We start from the raw sequence: 23,375 nt of genomic DNA, 5'->3' as shown, positions 1-23,375 counted from the left end.
AACAAATGAATTCCATATTATCAAACCAATTTATTTTGAGGATGCCCAAGTTGACCACTGTTATGCACCTTTTGAGGTGACCATAGAAAAATAGATTCAGTGAAACTAAATGTAACTTAATATCAATCTACAAACATGTTTTCTATGATGCCATACAAGTACAAAGTACCTGTTATAACTCAACACAAGCAATCACACATTTCAGATGGTTCAATTTCAAAAAGGTGCTAAATAACATTATGTACACAAAATGAGCTACATGTGATTTCAAAGGACTATTTGATGCAGGCTGGTAAGCTGGTAGAAAACAGCTTGCATAGACATCAAAGTCACTTCTCCAATAAAAGCCCAGCCGCAGGCAGGGGAAGGCACTGACTTCTCTACAGCAAAAAGCAAAACAAGGACTTTTATTCAATGGAACATTGTCCTGGAAAATAAAACAACTATCCAACACGAACATGGGGAGGAATCTGGAGTTTTGCATTTTTTCCTCATGAAGCAACCTAAATGGAAAAATGATTTTTCTGCTTGGCAACTTCATCACTGCTAAGCAGAGAGCTAATATCTTCAGATCCTCTACATATTCCTGTTACTTTAAAAGTAAAGGAAAAGGGGGGGAGGACAAAAAAATCTCTACAAACATGGTAATCCACACCACCTACAACACTGAACAGACTGCCCTAATGCATAACATTTAAGAAGAAAATAAATTCTGAGACACAATCTTTGTTTTATACCACACATTCTTAGTGAGATTTCATGACAAAGACAAGTACACAGTGTTGTCCACTACAGTAAAAACTCAAACCTTCAACAACCACTAAAATGTGATAGAAACCATTAAGAAATTTGTCAGAACATGTGGCGCTCAACTCATTATATACAATTTCCATTGGAGATATGAGCCAGCAATTGCCAACTTTTCTTCAATACAAGATTCCTTTTGTTTGAAATTCCTTTGTTTGTTTTCCCTTCAGCTAATAGAAGGGACAGGTTAGCTAACAGGTGGCTCCTACAGTGCAAAGATACTCTCATGTGAGATTGTATGCCAGCTGTTGGCTGTAACAGGCTTTTATGTGTGTACTTGCATGGTGCTGGAGCTACAGCTGCTGCAGCTCTTAAACAGTATATTTAACAGTATCAACACTAACTATGCAGGTCCACAATTTCCCATGAGATGGCATGATGGAGGCCTGATGTATAAACATGGTTTTAACATTTGTGTAAAGGGGTATTTAATGTGCCTGTAGTGAACAGTCAAATAAGCAATTAACAGGGGTCGCGATATAATGACATCATACTTAACTGAATAAAGGTAGGTACAACTGAATATTCCAAGCACTGATTAAGGCTTTAGATTTGATTACTTGATGCTATTGGATTAAACAGAACAAGCGGCTCTAGCACACTGACCACTGCATTCTGTGCCAAAGACTGGTTAAATCATCTGACTCTCTGATATGTACAAACAGACCTGCCTAAAGATGGGAGTATACAGTACTGAGATTGTCTAAACACCTGCGTGTATGAAATTTATCCTCGCACACAGACACACACACACAGACACAGACACACACCTGCTGAAAAACCAACAAACCCCCAGTACTCCATTTCATCACTGTATGTCAGTTTCCATGGCACCCCTATATTATCCACTGTATCTCAGTAACGCCTTCTTGCGATCCTCCTGCCCCCCTCCACCCTCTCTGAAAACACCAGGCTCCTGCCTCCAAGCTAGACACTGGCTGTGATAGGTAAAGCCTGACACAATTATCAGACTGGGTTACAGGACAATGACAAGCTCTGATGACCTACTTCCTGTCGGATCCAATTTCTGCTTTGTGTGACCAAGACTTAGCCCATTCCTCATCAGCACTGCAGCACCAGAGCCAGGAGGGGACAACTAATCAAGTGGGTTGCTATAGGCATGCTACAGGAGGAAATGGAAATACAAGTAATGGGAGGAAAAGAATACAGCCAGAAGCATTTACATATGATTTTATCGTAATACTCACTGCCCCAGACTGTGTACCATTGCTAGCTTGTGTAAATTGAGATTCCGATCGTGCCATCTACCCCATTCTATGCTGAAAATAATCGAGACAACAGGGCCTTTGAAAATAATCTTTGTTAAACAATCGGTTTATAACTGAGCTACATCTAGTGGCCTCCTTGTGCAGGACTCACACAGCCTAGAGCTAACCTCTTTCTTTACAATCAAACTCGAGACAAATCCATTCTAGTAAAGCCTGAGTCATCCTCTAAACCAGCAGGACTAGGCAGGCTTGCAGAGATCGATTACAAGCATTGACAATTAACCTACAGCTGTTACTCATTCCATACTCTGACTGTGTGATGGATAGCACAGTGTGATAGAGGTAGGACAAAAAGGACAGATCCTATAAATAGCAACCATCGACCACCCTTTCCCCTGCTCCTCGCACACACACATGCGTACAAGCACGCATACACAAACGCACGCACACATGCACACACACATTTAGTGCTTTGCCATCCATTGTGATGGACAGCCACTTATCACAATTTCCCTTTTCTTAACTCAACCCCTGGTCCTCAAGTGGGGTTAAAGTGCAGATTTCTTATAAGGGTAGTCAGGCTTGCTGGGTGACCTGCGGTCTCTGGAGATCTCCTCGCTGACACTGTTCCTGTGAGGCTGCTGGAGGGAGCCTGGGCCCAGTGATTCTCCAGCTAGAACCATCTCCTCTGGGGCATCTCTAGGTCCTGTGTGCCTCTCCTCATAGCTGTCCATGTTCCCACTGGGAGACCGTAAATGGCCCAAGCCATGAGTCAGGTCTGTCTCATTTGATCGCCCCCTTGGGAGGTGTCCCATCCTAGACTGTGCCCCAGAGGGGCTGGCAAGGACTCCATCATGCCTCTGAGAGGTCATACTGAGGACATCTAGGCGTAGCGGGTCTGGGGCAGTCCGTCCCTGTGGGCGGCCCTGGGACTGAGAGTCAGAAATGTAGGGGGGGGGATAAGAGCTGGAGGGGGTGCAGCTGTGGCTGTAGAGGTCTGGTCCTGCAAAGGAGGGATGAGGGTGAGTGGAGGTTGGGGTTGCAGGTCGGCAGGAGAAGTCATACAGATCAGGGAACTCGGCTTGAGCCTCCAGCTTGGGTTCAGGAGCATGTCTCTTGCAGGAGTGGCCATGTCCAGGACCGTGACCATGGCTGTGGCGGGCAGAAGGGCAGGGTCCATGGGGCAGATGGTGGCCCGAGGGGCCCATTGGGCTGTGAGGGCCTTCCCTGTCCATCTCTGCCATGTGCTGCTCCCTCAGGGACATGACCGAGACTCCCAGTGCAATGTCAGGCATGAACTCCCTCATAACAGGCTCCATGCTCATCTGCATTGGAAAACAGATATGAATGTGTGATGTTACCAGACAATTGAGCAACCCATGATCCCAAGCACAAATCTTTAAGCCACATTTGAATAAACAAAATTGTAGCACAAAGACTCGGAGATGACACACACACACTCACCGCTTGCTGGTCTGAAAGAAAAGCTCGGCCCATAGCCTGCGGGTTGGTGCAGTCTGGGGGCTGAGGCCTGGGCACAGAGGAGTAGTCTGAGCTGCCATGCTTAGCGGCTGCATGGCGCTGGATCAGGGTGCGGTTGCAGGGATAGGAGAAGGAACGGGTAGGGGTTGGCATGGGCACACGAGGACGCCAGGCACCCTTGAGCTGAGCATGGTTGGGTGTGGCAGGGGGGTGGTATGGGGGAGGTGGAGGAGGTAGGGGAGGGTGGAAGCCCACTACCCCTTCCAGCTCTGTGAACATGCTATCCATGGCTGGGCTGCTGTTTACCCGACACCGACCCACCTGGCGCAGAGCCAGAATTGGACTCTCATCTCCAAACCGTTCATCAGGGAAGAACTTGTACGGGTTCTGAAAAAGAAAAAAAAAAGGAGCTATAGAAATCTATATCCATTGTGGTGCTGACAAAGCAAACCCTACTTTAAGATTTTCCTTACAATTTATCTGCCTGGTGTTGTTTAAGGTCTGTGTCTGCTGCGTTACTGAGATCTTTCTGTGTCCTCAGCCTTAGCATCACCGTTAGTATCCCAGCCTTAGCCATCTCATCCCCCTCTAACCCCTGGGGACAAACTCTGCTTTCTACTAACCTGCAGTAGCTCAGTGGCTCCGTCTGCCAAACCGAACTCCCTCAGCACCCGGAGCTGCAGCTCATAGCTGACGGTGGCTCCTTCACCACAATTGAGGGCATAAGCTCTCTGGACCTGCTCGGTGTGTCTCAGTTCCTGCAGCCGCCGGATCATCTCCTTTACCACAGACAGCTGAGGCACTGAAAGATGCACACAATACAAAACACACACATTGATGAATGTTTCACTTTTTGATACTAGCTTCACACTTGCATCACGTTCAAGGGTACTTGAGGGGTTTGGTGACATGAGTGCCAGTTTCCGTTATCATTTGGTCACTACTCAACAATTTTCTTACCTGGAATTTCATTAGCCACAACCGATGGAGCTGTGGTTGCGTTGCTTGCCATTTGCTGGTGGTTGATCATGTGACAGCACTGAGGCACAGCGTTGTTGACCATGTAGAGTGTGTCTGGGACGTTAGACATGCGCACTAATCGCAAACGCACCAGGTCTGTCTGCTCCACCATCATTTCATCAAGCACAGACTACGGGGCAGGTAGATGAGAGAGGGCAAGTTAGACCAGAACGTCAAAGAAATAAAACCCCTCTTTGGATTACGCCTAACTTAACTCAAGGACACAGAGGTTTTGCAAATTAGTTCCACTTGATTGACACTTCCTCTAATAATGACTCTCTCTGGTCTAGGGAAATGTTCATAAATATTCATGGCCCTAGGAAGCCCTATAAGTTATGAGGAAAAGTGTGCAAATGGACATAAATGAATTTCAGTCAAGAGGATGAAGGCAGCTATTAAATATGGTAGTTGTGCATCGTAACAACTGGGCATGGATGACTTTAGCACATCTGAGCTATGAACAGGTCCGCAAATCTTTCCCTAGGCACTTAATGGTTAGGCTGTCCTCTTCACAGAACTTCTACACTGCTTTCTGCGTCGTCTGGAGCCCCCATTAATCAGAATTGAATGAGCCTTACCTTAGCCTCCTCCACATAAGGAGAGAAGAGGCGGGGACGCACATAGATTCCAGCGCTCTTCTGCCGTAACCAGGCATTGGCTTTTCCCCCCTCAGCTGTGGGCAGCATGTCTGAAGGAGGGGTACTTATCAAACCCCGTTTAAGCTGTGTACAGGGGTGAAGAATGTTTATCAATGTTCAGTTTATGAAAGTCACAATGACCAAGTTGTAGGGCTGGACGATTAATCGAAAAGTAATCAAAACCGAAATTCAGAACCTCTAACAGACGTAATTTTCCCATGTTGGTTATTTTATTATACATTACAAAAGAAAAACGCAAACGTGTTCGCCATTTGGACACATTTTGGCTTCATTAAAGACGACTCTAAAGTAGTAAGTTAAGCCGACAAAAAGGGGACGTTAGGCAGTTAACGATCACTGTGAGGTCCCGTTGTTTCAGCGGCCACACAGTTAAGTTTAGCCGACAAAAGGGGATTGTGATGCGGTGACGACAGTTATGTTTAGAACCTTGTGTGGTGTTCATATTTTTGTTACACAGCCAAGTCTGGATACACTTGGGTCCAGTAGACCCGAACACCTCATATGTAATGGCCAGTGAGTTTGATTTAGAAGAAATAATAAATAGCATAATTTTTCTTTAAGCAAATATTGAAAACGGGTCCCACAGACCCAAACACCATACAAGGGTTAATTAGAAAATAATATCCTACCTTTAACAGTTGAGCATATACAGTACAAACCTTGTCAGCGAACCAAAAAATAAATAAAAATAATAATAATAATTATCGTTCATTAATCTTAATAGGGGCAAAACATTCGTGATATTGATTTTAGGTTATATCGTCCAGCCCCACTCAGGTGCAATCCCATAAACACACAGCAGCTGAGAAAAGGCAGACAAGGAGTAGGCCTACTGACCGCGTCAGCGAGGACGTCACTGTTGGGAGGTAAGATGTGCTCAGTTCGGATGAAGGGCAGGAGGGGAGACAGGATCTCTTTTAGCTCCTCCACATCCAGGTCTCTCCTTTTTACTCCCCTCTTGTTTACACTGTGTGCTGTGCCGCTCAACAGGTTGGGCTCTGGGTAAATGAGGACAGAAACAGCCATTAGCAGCTTTTAATATAATGCATATAACCGTGACTAATTATGCAACTATGATTAGACTTTTACTGCTTTTAAGTCAACCTGCAGGCTATTTTTCACATTGTTCAGGCAAGTTCATGTGACAAATTGTGGATAAATATTGCATTACCTGCTGTGTGGTTCAGATTCCTTAAGCAAGTAGCTAGCCCATACAATATGATCACTTATATATATAATCCTGACCATAAATCCTACATAAGACAATTGCTTACTAAGTCACAGCACACAATGACATGAGGCCATTCCCTTTTTTTAAGGTAAAGTTTGGTTCCTTTTAGTAATGCTTTTAAGTGTATTTTGGAGGCTCTGTAAGTGGGTAATTTCCTCAGAGCCATTAGGGGGGCTGCTCAGAGGGTAATTATAGAGTGTATTATCTTACCCCTGTCTGCCATCCTCTTAATAAGCTGCTGCTCGCCCCACTTCACAACGTACTTGAGAATGTCCTGTTCACTCGCCTGTAAACGAGACCGAGTTACAGAGAAATAGAGAGACACAGAGATATAGGGCAGGGAGAAATAAAGACACAAAAGTATTATTAGGACAAGGTTAGATATTTTTGAGAACAAAACTGGGGAGCTGTTAAATGAGAATAAGTTCAAAATGCAATATGTTCAGGCAGTGTCCCAGCAAAGCACATGCCTCATTGGCTTGTTTGTGTAGTTGGTGAACCCTTCACCTCAACCATCTGGTCTAGTGCCCGTGTAGCTTGGCAGTGCAGATGACAGCCCAGCTTTGATTAGGTTCTTGGTTTTAAGGCATTTCATTTCCCTCAAGGGAATGGTGTTACTAAAGTCGTCACAGTGTTGTCAATGTGTATATGTGTGTGTGTGTGTGTGTGTGTGACAGAGATTGTGTTAATCCATCTCTGTGTATGCGTTTACTGTATTTTCACCAAGCAGTCATTGTGAACACCCATTACTGAAACTTCACGCTAGAAAAAACATTTTCCAAACTGTGAGAGGTCATAGAGGGTGACAACTATGGAATCAAATAACAGATTGATAGGTTATGTTCTGTTTCCTTACCTGTAAGTAGTCAGACTGAATTGCGCAGAGAAGGTGCTCCTTGCTAAGCTCGTAGAGAACATCGGAGGTGACAACTTGACTGAATTCCTCGCAGAGGAAGTGCATGGCCTGTCTATGGACCCACTTGGAGCCGTATGGCTGGGAGCTCCACTTCAGGATGGGAACGAGTGAGTCCAGAGACAGGCTTTCCACAACAATGTCCTCACAGCCTGGGAGAGCCAATGAGATAGTTAAGCAATTTACATTTTGATATTCAATCCATCTTTATGGGCACAAATGTATCATATTCCAAGTACAGTAATAGATTCAGTATTTTTTGTGCTTCTAAGGTTCAGTTGTAATCAACAGCAAATATTCAACTTCGGTGGTGGCAGCCATGGCCGACTCTGCAGCGGGAGTGTCACTTAAATGGCTCATTTGTGTGACGTCCTGTTGGGTTATTTAACCCCCCAATGTAGCACAAGTAGAATTTATATTTCACAATTATTGTTTTACGTCAGATTGTTTATAAAGCGTTTATAAATCTCAACATTTCCGACTGCACTTGAAGGCAGCTTCATTTCACGGAGAAAGAGCAAAAGAAAAGAGACTGAGCGACAGAAAACAATCAGCTGTTACACAAACTCCTGGGCAGTTCAGTGCTTGTGTTTCGTTTTTTACCCTCATAGTGTCTAAAACCTTCCTTGTGGCAGCAATTGAGTGGATGTTTCCTGTTTACTGTACGGAATTCTCACACCACCTCAAAAAGGACCGACAAGTCTAATTGCCGGTTACATGACTAGCCACCGCAGTGTGACGTCGGGTTGCGTGTCTCCAAAGGTTGAATCTGTATCAACTTTATTACAGTATTAAAGGAAAAACAAAACAAAAAAACGAATATTTGAATCCCAAAATTGAAAACTGAATACCTACCCAATGAACGAAAATCCAAAAAGTTGAATATTTCCATCCAGTCCTAAGCAATATAATACTTAACAAAAGCTAAAGAAAAAGAAATACAATATGAGAATGATTTAACTAAAAGATTATTAGAATGTAAGTGCTATTTCTGCAGCCACTGCCAGACCAACAGTAGTTTTGACTCGTATTAAATGATCCAGGGAGTCTTCCTCTACTAGCCCCCACATCCTCCTTGCTGCGTTTCCTAAATCAGAGCACATACCAGAACAGCAGGCAGTGGTTTAACTCTGTAATACACCAACCGACATAAATGCCTTTGATACCTTGATGTGTTTCAGTCTCAAGCTGCCTTCTCTTAGCCGTGATAAGTAAACACAGCAACCTGAAGAAATGTGCTGCCGGTGCACGGGCACGCACACACACTTTGCAATTGTGTACGCACTTGTGTGCATAAATCAAAAATGCATTAAAAAGCCACAGAAGGCTTAGGGAATAATGTAAATGATGCTGTAGCTATTTAAAAAAAAAAAAAAAAAAAAAAAAAAAGAGCTATGTTTTGAAAATTCTGCCTACACTGGCACTTAAACTCACACATATTCTAAGAGGGATCCATTTAGGCATCCATTTAGGCAGAATGAAATCCCCTAAAATCCACTCAGATTAACATATGATTGGCTAGGTCAAGCTATTTATGCCAAACCCCAACAGGCCAAAACTTCAGTCGCTCTCATTCTCAGCCTCTCTCTGATCAATAACGTTTAATACGAAATGGACATCCATGGAGATAGAGCCGGACTGACTGACGTCCAGTTACAGCTGCTCTAAACTGAAACACAAGCTTGCCAACTTTCTCATTTCAGGCCATCCTGTCTATCAGCTCTTAGTTGGGCCAGTAGCAAGCAACGCTCCTCTGGGAAACGCTTATCTTAAAAGTAGAAGATCTAAGCTGCCTTTCCGCCCCCAAACCATCACTTTGAACATACACTCTGGGAAACTAGACACCAGACTTTAGAGTGATGGCCCCAGCAAAGCTTTTGCTTTTGAATCTGAGGCTTCATATCTGTCCAAGCACAACTCACACATTTTTAAGATGAACACATACTCACATGCAAGCAATAATGTACATGCACATACACGGACACACAAACTTATGATGCACTTCACCTTTTGGGCGTCTTTAGTTGTAATTGCAAGTTAGCTAAATGCAAAGCAGACACCCACAGTGTTTCAAAACGAAGGGTGGAAATCCTGCATCGTTGAGAAGACAGGTGAAGTTGAAATGTGAACCCAGGCACTTTGGCTTTTTTATCTACTATAAACAGACTAGAAGAGGGAATGAACATCTGTGCTTCCTTCTCTAACACTCGTCCCTGTGCTGCTGTCTGTCTTCTAGAAAGTGCTTTTGCTCACGTCAGTCTTTCACCTTTGCATCTTTGCCCTCTCCAAAAAGCACACACACAGACACAGACAGACAGACAGACACACACAGACACACACACACACACAGACCCCCACCTGGGACCAGTGGCCCAGGAAAAGCACTGCTCTGTGTTAGCCCATTAGAATTCACAGCGACAGCCAGTCTTTTAAAACGCAGCACTTTTATTATGAGCAGGAGATTAGAATCAGCATTATATCTAATACTTACTCGCCTCCCCTTCTCTCCACGGGTGGTACACCACATTCAATGGAGCTTAGCCGACTGACAAGAATATCAACACAACAGCAGGAGCGGCAACAGCCAGCTCTACACTACACAAGCTTGGAGGACGTATGCGTTTTGTCCTGCTGTTATTATTTGGAGCTCCTTGTTTATGGAGCGCATGGTCTCCAAAGCCACTTAAATCATCAACAGCACTCAATGGCCTGTAAACAAGCCTGCGGATGTAAATCATGTCTGATAATCACTCAAGGACTGGGACTTCAGTCAACACAAGATAGTGCACTAAAAGCACTAGTCAGTCAGTGAGCGAGGAGAGAGAGGAAGTACCACAGTGCACAAGCTGAAACCACACCAACTGGCTATCATCTCTGTGGTGCACTTGAAAAATTAATAAGGCTTTTAATATTGGTTTCTATTTGAGTGAGATGGAGTCATAAAGGGATACACATCTTGAGAATTAATAAGGACGAATGACAGAGCTCAACTGCGCCACAAAAACCTCCATGGGCCAAAACTTCACACAGCCAGAGGTTAGCAGTCGAGGAGCACACGAGGGGGAAGACTGTGTGACCGATGAGAGAGCTCGCTCCATATGAAATCCCTGACATAAGCCTCTCTGCTGCCTCATGAAGAGACATGGCAGCTACTCAAGTCTCAAGCGGTGGGATGGACACAGACACATTTCTCATTTCATAATCAACTCACAGATGCCAGGAGGATATGACACCTGGAGTTTGTATGATTTTATTATTTAATGTTCGAGGCATGAAATAGAGATCTCCAAAAGGGTAATAACAGGAAGTTGCAAAATAGATAGAGAGGGGACTTGAATAAAATAACACCAGGTCAGCCTCAACCATCTCACCACATTCCACATTGAGGTTTCATGGGAACTGATTAGAGCGGTGCAGCACTGTGGGAGAGGGAGGAGGGGATAAAAATACCCTTGAGTAGGGGTTTGTTGAGAGGGGGGATGGGAAGGAAGAGGAGGTGATGGTGTGTGGGGATGACACCATTTGGCTGCTCATCGGCTTAAGCTGCCAGAGTGACCCTGAGAGCGACACTAACGCTCGAGGGTGGGAGGTGGTGTCTAACCAGCTGTGTGTACGGCGTTAGTGTACAGTGCTATTGAGATCACTGCACATGTCTTAAAGGTGATTGCTGAATTGACTGTATTGACTGAGGGGCCAAGAATCAGCTGCCCACAACTAATCCTGTGCTTTTGAAAGGTTTTATACAAGCGTGTTGTAGAGTGCACTGTGTCCCAGACATGTCTTATGTTGTTCATAGTTTTCAAGCTTAAATAGTCCCACATGCAAACTTATTACAATTACGTGATTTATCAAATTTGTATCAACAGTGCAGTGTGAATTTGCACAAAAACGATGCAATATCTGGTTACTGATGAACCTATACTTTTGTAGTGGATTCAAACCAAGTGAGCATAGCATACACAGAGGCTGTGTATGTTGTGTGTCTGCAGCTACTTCACAGCTCCACGGCTTTTACTGTAAAACAGCATCGCTGAAGTGTTTGAGTCACAACAAAGTACATAGAGTGCATTTTGAATATTATTGTTAACTTGGCGTTTAATGCAGCTCATATCACCAATTCAATATTTGACTAACTATTTCCCATCATCGTGCCTCTATGAAAGATAAGATGGTTATAAGATATGATAACAGTGTTGAGTCATACAACCTCTCTGGACCCACACAGTCCTGACAGGCAAATGCAGTATATTTTGTGTGCATATGAAATAGACTACTACAAGAATTGCGTATTGCATATTGCAAAGGCTATTCCGACTGGAGAGGAGCTTTGTTAGGTGCGTTAGAAACTAGACAGAGCTCAGACATGCCACTCTGGGGGAAGTGAGAGTGACAAAGACTGGCTCATGTCAAACCATGGCTTTAACCTTTGGCATGTTACTGGGGTCACTCTGTGACCGTGGCAGGAGTAAAAAAGACAGAACGAACAATGACGAAGTGGTGATAGAGGCTCAGATGCGCTGCATGTATCAGTACAGTAAGCTGCCTGCCCCTGGAGACACAGACAAACCCTTCTGACTATATCAATCTGTTACTGGCAGCCGCAGCTCTAACACCCATCACAGTCAGCCAAGCTGTTTAACACTAGCCTGGTCTGCACAGCCATATTGCACATATGCCAACATGCATAATGTAGTTTTAAGGAAAGGGTGTAAAATGATTACAATGAGTGTGAGACACATATGAACGCATGGAGGGAGATATTAAACCTGAGACCTGAGTCTTGTGACACATTAATTCACAAAGAAGATTCCAACTCCTATTATTTAATCCACAGAGACTGACACTATAATTATGACAGTCCAGACTGACAGATTAACTTTGAAATTGACGGTTAAGGCTATTCAACTACATTAACGCAGTTTAAAACAATTTGTTCAAGCTGAGACCTCAGCAATACTGAGACTCATTTAGTCAGTGGACACATTATTGTTAAGAAATTAAATCAAACTAAAGTGTGTGGAGCAAGTAGAGTTGGAGAATTATGACTGAATTATGAATCTCTTATTTTCCTAAATTTACTCTTATTACAATAATAAAAACAGGTCTATGAAATGACAAGCACAAGCTACAATTACTGAAACAAAAGTGCAACCAAAAGTCCAGTATATTTAAGTTGTCCTTCACTGTAATATAACAGGACAAACATATCACAAGTGAGCCAACATGAGAGAGGAACTACATGCACTGATGCATCAAATATATCATCGCATTTATGATCAAAGGTCAATCTGGTAATGTCTTTATAAAGATTTAAGGTAATATTGCCCATACTCACAAGCACCACTAAGTATGGAAACGTGGCTGTAATCCTATAAACCCTGTCTACAGAGAACAAATCCTTTTTTTTTTTTATCTTGTCTCGTAACGTTGCTTTGTGTGTTGTGATTATGACTTACATTGAGCCAGCATACTGAACTCCAAGAACAGAGCGATGTGGTACAGCTCCATGGCCTCCTCTGTGCGTGTGCTGGCTCCACGGCCCCCAGACACCAGTGCTTGCACCTCGCCGAGGCTGCCCGCTGAGGGACTGCCCCGCAGCACCAGCCCAAGCTCCACCGCATCGGTGTACATGCAGTGGAGAATAACTTGTACATATTTCCTTGGGATGATAGACTCATCCAGCACTATGCGGGTGGGTGTCTGTAATGTGCGCTCTGTCATTTCCTCTCCTGTGCGGATGCGCCTTTGCAATAGGTTCCTAAAGAAAGGAGAACGTGCCGAGAGGATAGCTTTATGAGCCCTAAGGTCCTCATCTGGGGTCCCAGGGCCCCCGGAGCCCACTGTTGGTGCGGCAGCCCCAGCACCTCGCTCATTACAGCTCTCTATCATCTCAGAGTCTGAGGAGAAGCTGAGCAGAGCGTCATAGTAACACATGTAGTCAAACAGGCCCTTCATATCAGCCTCCAAGGAGTTGGGTGTACCAAACTCCTCACTGAGTTGCACCAGTACATCCACGTTCTGCAGCCTGGTATCCTCCGCCCCACCCACCCCAAACTCCCCAGTGTACAAGTAGTGAAGCAGGGCAGAGAACATGGGCACATCAATGCCAGCTGTCTCAATGTCCATGAGAACCTCTGCTCCATAGCCAGGGGATGACGACAGCAGAGTCTTGAAAAAGGGGCAGCGGGCAGCCAGGATGGCCCGGTGAGCTGGGAAGCAAGTACCTTGGAAGATGAGGTCCACATCAGTGCAGTACTTATGCTGGTAGAGGGCAGCCAGATCCCGCTGCAAGCTGGGTGCCTCAGCACGTGCCAGGCTGGCCTGAAAGCTTAGCTCCTTGAGCGCTGCTGTGCCCTCATATTCCTCCACCAGGGCATTTGTGTCACGGACGTCCCAACCTGACAAAAGCTCCCGCATCTGCCGCGCATGATCTGCAGAGCGGCTGGACTTCCTCCTTTTGATGAACCTCCGTTTGAGGGTCGCCAGACCAAGGCTCTTCTTCTTCCTGTCTGTGGGCCGCTCATGGCCGTGCTCCAGGCTGTATAGCTTAGACTCCCAGCCATATCCCTGCTGAGAGTAGGATGAGGTCCCTGAAATGAGCACACAATGCAGGTTAACTTCATAAGAATTGTAGTTTGTGTTTAAACAAACTAAAATCATATACTGGATATAAAGTAAGAAACCTACTATTTTTTTTTTAAACTATATTAAAAATCTATGACAGTTTTTCCTAGATATTTCCTCAAAAATATTGTTCTGGTGAGACATTGATTTCATAACTCAACATCAGTTTACTCGAGGCCAGACTGCTAGAAACACAATCCGTCTCTAGCACCCCTGTGGTGAGGCCAGCTCCATCAGGCCAAACACACACTACCCTGACCCAGCTACCAAAGCATTTGTCTCCAGTTCAACAGCAGAAAAAAAAAAACAAAAAAAACAGACAGAATCCCTTTATTTTGTTTTGTTTTCAGACTAAACTAACTAACATACTAAACAGACTAAGAACCAATTAACTCATAGAAGACTTTGTCCTGCTTTGTACTTCTCAACAAACCCAATCAATTACACTAAATAGCATTCATCTTTGGCTTGAGAGACAGGACTCGTACATCAGAGGAAGCTCTGCCAAGGAGATCCTCTCTTGCTGCCCTTCTCTAACCATCCATCAGTGTGACCCAAATAGTAATCATTCTAACACTGTGAATCATCTGTGGCCCAGGCCGGCTCAACCAAGCAACTACAGAGCTCCGAGTGAACCTCATATGTCTCAGGGGCTAGAGAGATAATTTGTCTCCTTACACAATACGTTTGTATTTACTTTTAAGAATTGTACAAAAAAACCTCAGAGCCAACGTCATTTAGAAAGTGAAATAAACTGTGTTTTTAAGGACAGATTTATTTAAATTAATCTCTAAAGCCGTTCTCCAAACCCTCTGGCACTGAAGGCTGCAGGGAAAGATTTAAGGAACATCAACCAGAAAGACTGAAATGGTTGATCATTTAGGAGTGTAAGTTAGGGCTAGGCGATAAGGAGAAAATCGGATATCACGATATTCTTGACCAAATACCTCAATGTCGATATTGCGACGATATTGTAGGGTTGACAATTGGTGCTTTCACAAAATATTTTCACAATTAGATTTTAGATAAATAATGATCAATAATGTGGATATAATGACTGAGTGGTTAAGGGCAAATAATAGACCAGCTAGAACAGTCTGGAAAATGACATCACTTGGCTGTAATGCAGACTTTGAAACCAGGAAAAGACAATACTTATGCCATATTACGATATCCAAAATCTAAGACGATATCTAGTCTCATATCACAATATCGATATATTGCCCAGCCCTAGTATAATTGATGTCTTACAACCAATCACAAATGCTACTTATTATAAGTAATACAGAGTGACCACCACACACACACAAAGCTACTATACAACCTATATATGTCAGACTCTTTTTTTCGTGCATGCATGCAAACAGAAATAAGCTAGCTGTAGTGCAGCAATGTTCTCGGACAATGACATAAACACTGCTGAAATTGGAACATAAGCAAAGGTCTCAGACTGTAGCTGCCATGTCATTCAGTATAAAAATGTAACAGTGTAACAAACAGCTTGATAGCCAGCAGCCATAATCACATCACACCATCACCACCAAGTATATAGTCACAACAAACAAAAATCTACTGATACTTTTTTTTTTTTGACAGCAAAACATTTCATGTGATTTTGGTTAAACACCCACATTTGACACAAGTGTCTTTGTATATCTGCCTCTTATAATACATCATAAAATCCTTATGGCACGGTAAAGTAGATACATTGCTTTTTAATGCATTTATGTCTGTTGTATGAATCAATGGCCCAGTTCAAGAGCTCTCATGCACAAATATATTCACCTCTTGCACCATTAGTTGTAATGGAAGCAGGTTAATGTAATTTAAAGTGCGAGTTTGGCCATGCTAGACCCCCCCCATTGTGTGTTTGTAACAAGGGTGCACAGTGCCTAAGTGGGTTCAGGACTATAGTTTTAACACTTCACTTCAGAAGAGAGTGGCCAATCATGTTTTCCACAAACAGTTTGTCTCTAACAGATATTTTATCATTTGCTGACTGAAAATACAGAATCATCTATCAGAGTGGACTTTGTGTTAATTGTGCAACCGATCACAACGCTCTAAATTAACCACAGATAAAATACCTACCTATAAAAGTCTGCTGTGCCTGTGCATTTCCCCCTATGCGTGGGGAGCATGAGTGTGGATAGCTGGATCCATTGGCACCCATCCTAACTTGTCTTCACTTGCTATTTGGGGGTCCCCCCTCTTGCTGAGTCATTCTGCTCAGACAACGTATTCCTCTCAATCCTTAGTCGTGGGTCAGGCACGGATCCTCTGAAGCATCCTCAGAGCCCCGGGCCGAGCCTGCCATACCTGGAGGGAGGAAGATTATAGAGCACAGGAAGAACAGTAAGAGAGAGGTTTAAGTCAAATAGGAATTGATTTTTCACATTGATTTCTGTGCAATCATGAATATAGCCATAGCTGAAATGCTAAAAATTGTGATGAGAAGGCTTTTTTTAGAGTGACAGTCTTCATGTGACGACCGTGTGTTCAGGCTTCTACCTATAATCTTAAATGGTGACTGAGGTCAACAGAGACTTCCTCTGCTCAGCCCTCAGGAAACTCTGACTGGCAGTCAACAACAAATCTAATGCAGATGTATGGGATTTTCAGAGGAAGGTACAACCCACTCTGCCTTTGCCCATCTTGTCCATTTCAGTAGCTTAAACCTTTGTAGGCTAATGAATAATTTGGATGTGTTTTCCAGTACAGTGTATATCTACGCAGAGTACAACTATACAGCAATTTTCGGGACAATTCATTGACCAAGGTCATATCAATTCAAGCCAAGAAGCTTAGTATTACATTCTTATTTAATTACTTTTGAACTATCTCTAAGCTAGTTTTCAAACTTTGGATCTCTTTTCAGTTCATCATCAATCCAAATGGGTCTACAGTCAGAAATTTTGCCATGCCATTTATACAGTGGTAGCTTTCTCATTAATACTTTAGGTAGTATTGAGTCATTGTTGGTAATGTTGCATATAGGCTTTTTATATAATTTTTGCATCAATGGGAAAAAATACTTTGATTTGTTAGGTATTACATTAATTGGATAAGCCAAAAACAGACATTGCTGTCTGGTTATTTTGTCTATTAACAATTTCTAAACACGCCTTTTTCCACGTTTCCACATTTTGACAGTTTACAGTAGGAAAAGCACAGGAGTAAATCATTAAAAATAAAAGATGACTGAATTCCATTTAGCTGCTTCAGTTTCAGGGTCACCTAAACATAACTTAAAGACAGATAATGCTGTGCGACAGAAGCGAATTACTAAATAGCTCCATACGGCCATTTAACTTCAGCCTATTCTGGCCAGCCATGGCACCAGTGAAGGCGCTCTCAGTAATTTTTTCCCGCTCTCTCCTTTGTACGGTCACTGGCTACGATCTAACAGAAAACAGGGCACCTCATTAATTAAGCACCCTTAACCTTGTGTTGTCTTCAGGTCAAATTTGACACATTTTCAAAGTTTCTTTATCGGAAATATGTGCTGCCATTCAAAATAATAAAGTGGTTTCAAAACAGTATCCTGACGTATACCAGTCAGTGATAATCCATTAGCATATATTCATCTGATCTTCACTATAGTGAAAATAATTTATAATTTCTGCTTACTTTACTCCAAAATGAGGTATAATTCCATGTACAGTAATGAGGTTTATTGACCATAAATTCCAAAAATAAGTGTAAAACTACTGGTAATGAGTTGGAATGAAGTTGGCTAGAAGGTGCAAAATAGAATTGGGTAATAATTTATACTTTATGCCTTTTAAAAAGGCAAAACAGACCAGGTCAATTTTGATGGAGGTCAACAGAAAGACAGCACAAGGGTTAACTCATCAGGCTATTAATTACAAACTGAGTATATCTAGCTTCATTTCAACCAGCAAGTACATTGGAGATCAAACGTATTTTGATTATTTTCCAAAACCATAGGAACAACTTCTCAATTTTCCATGGCACTTACATCTTGGGTAACTTTGCATAAATATACCCAAATGTGCCCTTTTATAAACATTTCTAAGAGACTTGGAAATGTAATTCTCATTGCTCTTGACCTTTAAATAACTCAACATAAAAACGTCGTATGTATGCATTTCATCTCGTTGTGTCCCGTTTTATGCAAGACTGGATGGAGGACTGGAGTGTGATGGGAGATCTGTTTTATCTCAGCCTGCTAAGTTTCTCCTGCCTACCATACTAATAAATCATTGTGTCTACCCCTGTAGAGCAGCACTCCACAGCCTCCCAAGGGTTCAATGGAAAACCAAAGCCTCTTACTCCACACAAATAGTCACCAAGCAGTCACACTGCAGCAGTCCAATAAAAATGTTGGTTGATCTTTATTTCATTAGACTGCTTTAAATAAGCTCCATCTTCACAGGGAATTCATTTGGACAAAATTAGAAACTGAATTTGAATATGTAGGAGAGAGGAGGAAGCCCTTGAGATATATACTGTCTTGTTTACAAAAGGGGGGATCCTCAAATTTAGCACAGCAGAGGCAGAATAAAACAAAGCATCCAACACATCAATTGAACAATACACTCACTCCCAGCTAGGCAGACTCATTCAAATGAGTGAACCAAATTTAACTTCAGCTGCAGTGCAGAATTCTAAAATCATTATTTAGGACAGCTATTTCCTTGAGACCTGAGTCACACGTTTCAATAAGACGCATATCTGCCATAATCTCCCTGATGTCGAACATTAAGACACTTTCCCGCAGTTTAGACTGAAACAGTGTGCTGCTCTGTTGAGCTCAGGCTGGGAGCAGAGGAGGGCAATGCCACAGACGGCGGGGGGAGGCAGACGCCGGCCAAGCTGGACTATATGTCCCTAATAAGAGATGACAGGAGACACTCCCTGCCCCCACCTATCTCTCTACATACACACTCAGGCATACATACACACCCTTTCAAACTGCTCACCTTGCTACACTCACTTGGATCATTTTATTTTATTCAAATCGGCCACTTGCAATGGTTTAAAAGACAGAACCCCAGCCTCCCACAGAACATTACCATACAAAACTGCTTGGCACGAGAACAGGACCGATGTATTATTTAAATGACAGTCAAGGCACTTTATTAATCATTTATGTGGGTTTTCTCATCATGGCTAGAGAAAAAGGAAGTGGTAGGTGGATCGCCTTTCCTGTCCACAAACCCAAATTTCAGGAGCCGTTATTTCAAAGCAGGTTTTTACAGGTCATCCCCTTATTTAAAGCTCTGCTAGTGAAACACACACAGCCAACTTTTTGAATCAAAGTGACAGCTGTAATGAAGCTAGGACGGCATGACAAGACTTAAACAATCAAAAGTGATGTGAAGAATTACTTGGGCAGTGTAGCAGATGATTGAGAAATTTATATTTCTTGCCTTTTAGGTAATTGTATAACACACTGCTTTGCTCAAATGGCACAAAAACTCCTAGGTGCTGTGTTCTCCATTGGTCCCACTAGGAATCGTAGGAATTAAAATGATAAAATCACCACCTTTTGAAATGAATCTTTGTTAGGCTCAATGACACAGGCCCTAATCTTCTGAAGAGGAGCAATCACTGTGCCAGTATGGCAGTCGGGCCCAAATGAAAGGGCAGCAACTGAAATACATCCCCAGGAACACTTTCCTGTCTAAAATTACACTGTAGCTGCAACGTGCTCTAAATGTGTCAAAGCTCTCAAAAAGGGATTTTTTTTATTAGTCCATTGCTGGCATGTTATTATCTCATGAAGCCCTGTCACACTGATCCCAGAAGAAGGGTAGATACATTATTCTTGACTCGCATACAACGAAAAAGAAAGATGCAGGCCTTGTCCAATTAATATAAAAATACAATCCAATTATGCAAACTAATCCCTTGTTATAATTTCAGTTCATAATAAGTTTAGATGGATATAACTAAACACATTTTACTGACAAGCTAGAAAAGGAAAGGCTGTTAAATGACCTGTGTGGAGAGTTGGACATTATGTGCTTTGCTTAACAAGCTGGACAAAAATACTGCTTCAGACTGTTTGACTCTTTGGAATTTGATACAATCAGGAGGTGCTCTTAAAAAGGGACATAATTCATAAAGTCATATTTTGTCTGAAATAATGGCTGAAGAGACAAAAATCAGTGGCTGAGCAGGCTGATGTGTTTTTGCCAATCAGGTCAATCAGTGTAACAGTTAATCAGGTCATTCGACTGATTACAGACTGCCAGGAGAGCTACAGGAAACTACAGGAATCAGAACAGGCTAGAAACAGCCAGACAGACAGAAATGACAGACACAGATAGAGGAAACAAAAGTCTCCACAATGATGACTCATGGTGGGCAGCCTCTGGATTAGCCTATCAACCAACAATATGAAACGTAGTGCTGCCTGCATATTTAGCATTTCATGGACTACGTTGTCAGCTGATCATATTTTTTTTTTGCTCTGGATGCCATCATACACAAACAAAAAGGTGGGTATCACACATCAACAAGTTCTTTTCTTTTAGACCTTTTTGACCTAATGGATGAATGACACGCTCTAGGTCAGTTTACAAAACAACATGGCCATCTTTTCAATAAAGAAATGTTAAGTGTGTAAAACACAGCCTGGCAGTCAACCTCCAGAGAATGAATGGCAATCCAGGAAACAATAAGTGCTAATTTTAAGTGAGTTGTCAATGCTCCTTGTTGAGTTCTCCATCCAACAGGCCAGAGTAAACAGCATTCAGGCCAAAATCCAGCTCATTCAGTGACTCTGTGGCACGTACTTGAAAGCTCAAAGACTTCCATGCAAGTCATGACTTCTGAGCATGTAACTCCAATAATTACATGTCATTATACTGCCCTGGAGCACTGACACAAATACTTCACCTGGTGAAATGACAAACCTAAATGCTGAAGAGTGCAGTCAGTGAATACACCTTTTCCAAATGAAAAGATAAGATACACACAGGTTGTATTCCAGAGGAAGGCAGGGTACAGAATGCTAAATCTAACCAGAATTTCAGTGAGATTACCACATGATTATCACAGTGTGCATATGGACACTTAGGAGAGCAATACAAAAAAATATTCTTTGGGTGGATTAGGCAAATAATAAACTGTGAACAAAGGGGATACCTGATCACTAAATGTATAACGTTATAGGATATAATTTGACTACTGATTGAAAAAAAATATTGTATGACCTCGATATACCAATAAACCCTTTTCCACAAGTAACATTGGGCTATAGACGGCAATATATGACAGGCCATATTGTTGCCATAGCACAACCTATCAACAACTATCTGACGTTAGGTTGATCAGCAAAGTTAAAATGCACATTCATCCCGAACTTTTCTATCGATCTAGCCTCGCAAAAACGGAAGAAGTGTCCCCCTCTGTAACCAGTGTATAAAGAAATCAATCATTTGCAATGGCTTTGTTAGCCTTACGTTTACGCGGAGCTATTGTTGCTCTTTGCGCTATTGGTGGGCTATCGCTGCTCAGCGGAAGCCTTGGTTAAAAGTGCTTGTAAGAGCAAAAACCAAGTGGGTTGTTTGTCTCAGCTGATTAAAATGAGAAGTAATGTCCAAATATTTCGCAACAGCCTAGCGAGGGGAGTCATATTCATCACAGCCCTGTAATTAGTAGCATTTCCTATGAGGCTAGGGTAAGCTATCTCTGCTGTGTCGCTTTGACTTTACGGCACCCCTCGGAAACAGCAATATACTTCAAGCAGGATGCAATGCAACTGTTGAAAGGCGAGCCTTCAAAAATATTTACCAGAAAGTGGAGAGCTTTGGGGACATTATTTTTCTTCGTATCACCTTGTAGTTTAGACAGTACTCCGACCCAAGTTGTCTCTGGCTGAGAGAGAGAAAAAAATGCAGCTCAACACCTTCTTTTTCCAACTCTGCTCATTACGCACAGCTCGACGTCAACGTCCACATTTGATCTCTAATATGCGATAATTTCCACTTGCATCGACTTTCCAGGCGAATTTCTAGCATTTACCTCGACCAGAAACTACACCAAACCCGTTTTTATTCTCGGTTCGGTATTTTCCCATAGTAGCACAACGCCTTGCTGGGTGGTTGTTATGGCCTATCCCAACGCTAACCATTTCAAGATAGCCAGCTTAAGAAACAGCGCTTCCGGATATGACTTTCAAAATAAAGATACTGAATATTAAGATTTTTGCATTTGTACAATAAAATATAGTTTTGATACACGTCGTTTCAATCACATGTTCGGTAGTATACCTTGAAAAGTAATTTCAACAAAGAGCTGTGGAAATTCATGAACATATCCGTCATATAGTAAGGTAAGCATGCCCAGCGCCTATGTCACGCTTTTAATTTAGAGGCGAATTCTCTTTTTTTCCTGTATTTTGCTTAGCTTGACCGATGTACGCCGACTGGTGAGGAGGCCCGTTAGTATTACGAGCAGCTTGTGCAGTAACAGATTTGCGAGTGCCCTCTAGTGGTTTGTTTTTGGCAGTGGGCCCTAATAACCAATCGGAGTAGTGAGTAGGCTAGTACAGAAGTGAATCGTTATGCTCCAAATTTAAGGGTAGTTGAATGAAAACATCATTCCCCAACATGATATATATTTTGTATTATTATTTATTAACTTTTATCTCTTTTATAGAGGTTTGTCTACGTGGGATTATGATGTAAACTATAACACAAAACTACGCCATGGGAATTTATGTCGAAGTTTGAAACCATCTAATCTACGTATAGGCTACCATATATTAAGGGTGGGGGAAAAAATCGATACAGCATAGTATCGCAATAATTTCTGTGGCAATACAAGTATCGATCTTTTATTATATATGTGTTGGTCAGTTTGCCTGCTTGACAATCTGATTTTGCAGCAATACAATTGAAGTGAGATAATCAAACAGAGAAATGTATCTTTTTAGATAAAACAGATGTTGACAAAGTTTCCCTTTGGGGACATAATTTGAAATTGGGAAAAATTTGAAGTTGGAAAAAAGTTAATGAATTGCAATATATCGCAGAATATTGCAATATGTTTAAAATTGCAATAATATTGTATTGTGACATAAGTATCGTGATGATATCGTATCTTAAGACCTCTGGTGATTCCCACCCCTACCATATATGCAGCTGGGTGAACCCAACTACACTGTTCAAATTGGTTTATTGTAATGCCCTCTAATTGAAGTTCTTTTGGCCTCCTGTTGAGGGCGACACAATACATGTAATGTAGGTTAAACGTCTTTGGTACACACTGTATAGTATGGCTTTTCTTTTTAATCATCATTTATGGACTCCAAGGTCATTTTTTGCAGTTTTGCAATAATGGATCCCCCAACAGGATTCCCAACTTTTATGCATTCAAAAGCCCTGTAAGACGTCATAATAACACAAGAGTATAACATTGAATAGGTAATAGGG

The 23,375-nt window shown here is 42.3% G+C and overlaps 1 protein-coding gene across 1 annotated transcript; it reads right to left on the bottom strand.

Annotated features, from left to right (window-relative positions):
- Positions 1-6: 6 nt before the first annotated feature.
- btbd7 (BTB (POZ) domain containing 7) lies at positions 7-22,077 on the bottom strand. Its single transcript, XM_028566456.1, has 11 exons — positions 21,733-22,077; positions 16,057-16,284; positions 12,798-13,931; positions 7,285-7,493; positions 6,639-6,714; positions 6,035-6,195; positions 5,117-5,260; positions 4,479-4,668; positions 4,142-4,320; positions 3,501-3,905; positions 7-3,361 (listed from the first exon to the last, which is right to left on the bottom strand). The coding sequence occupies exons 2-11, from the start codon at positions 16,136-16,138 to the stop codon at positions 2,585-2,587; spliced, it is 3,357 nt and encodes a 1,118-aa protein (XP_028422257.1). The 5' UTR covers positions 16,139-16,284; positions 21,733-22,077; the 3' UTR covers positions 7-2,584.
- Between the last annotated feature and the right edge of the window lie 1,298 nt (positions 22,078-23,375).

This window comes from Perca flavescens, chromosome 20, assembly GCF_004354835.1.
Source record: "Perca flavescens isolate YP-PL-M2 chromosome 20, PFLA_1.0, whole genome shotgun sequence".
NCBI classification, from domain to species: Eukaryota; Metazoa; Chordata; class Actinopteri; order Perciformes; family Percidae; genus Perca; species Perca flavescens.
Note: the sequence above shows the minus strand (reverse complement) of the source record. Positions and strands in the feature narration are given on the sequence as shown.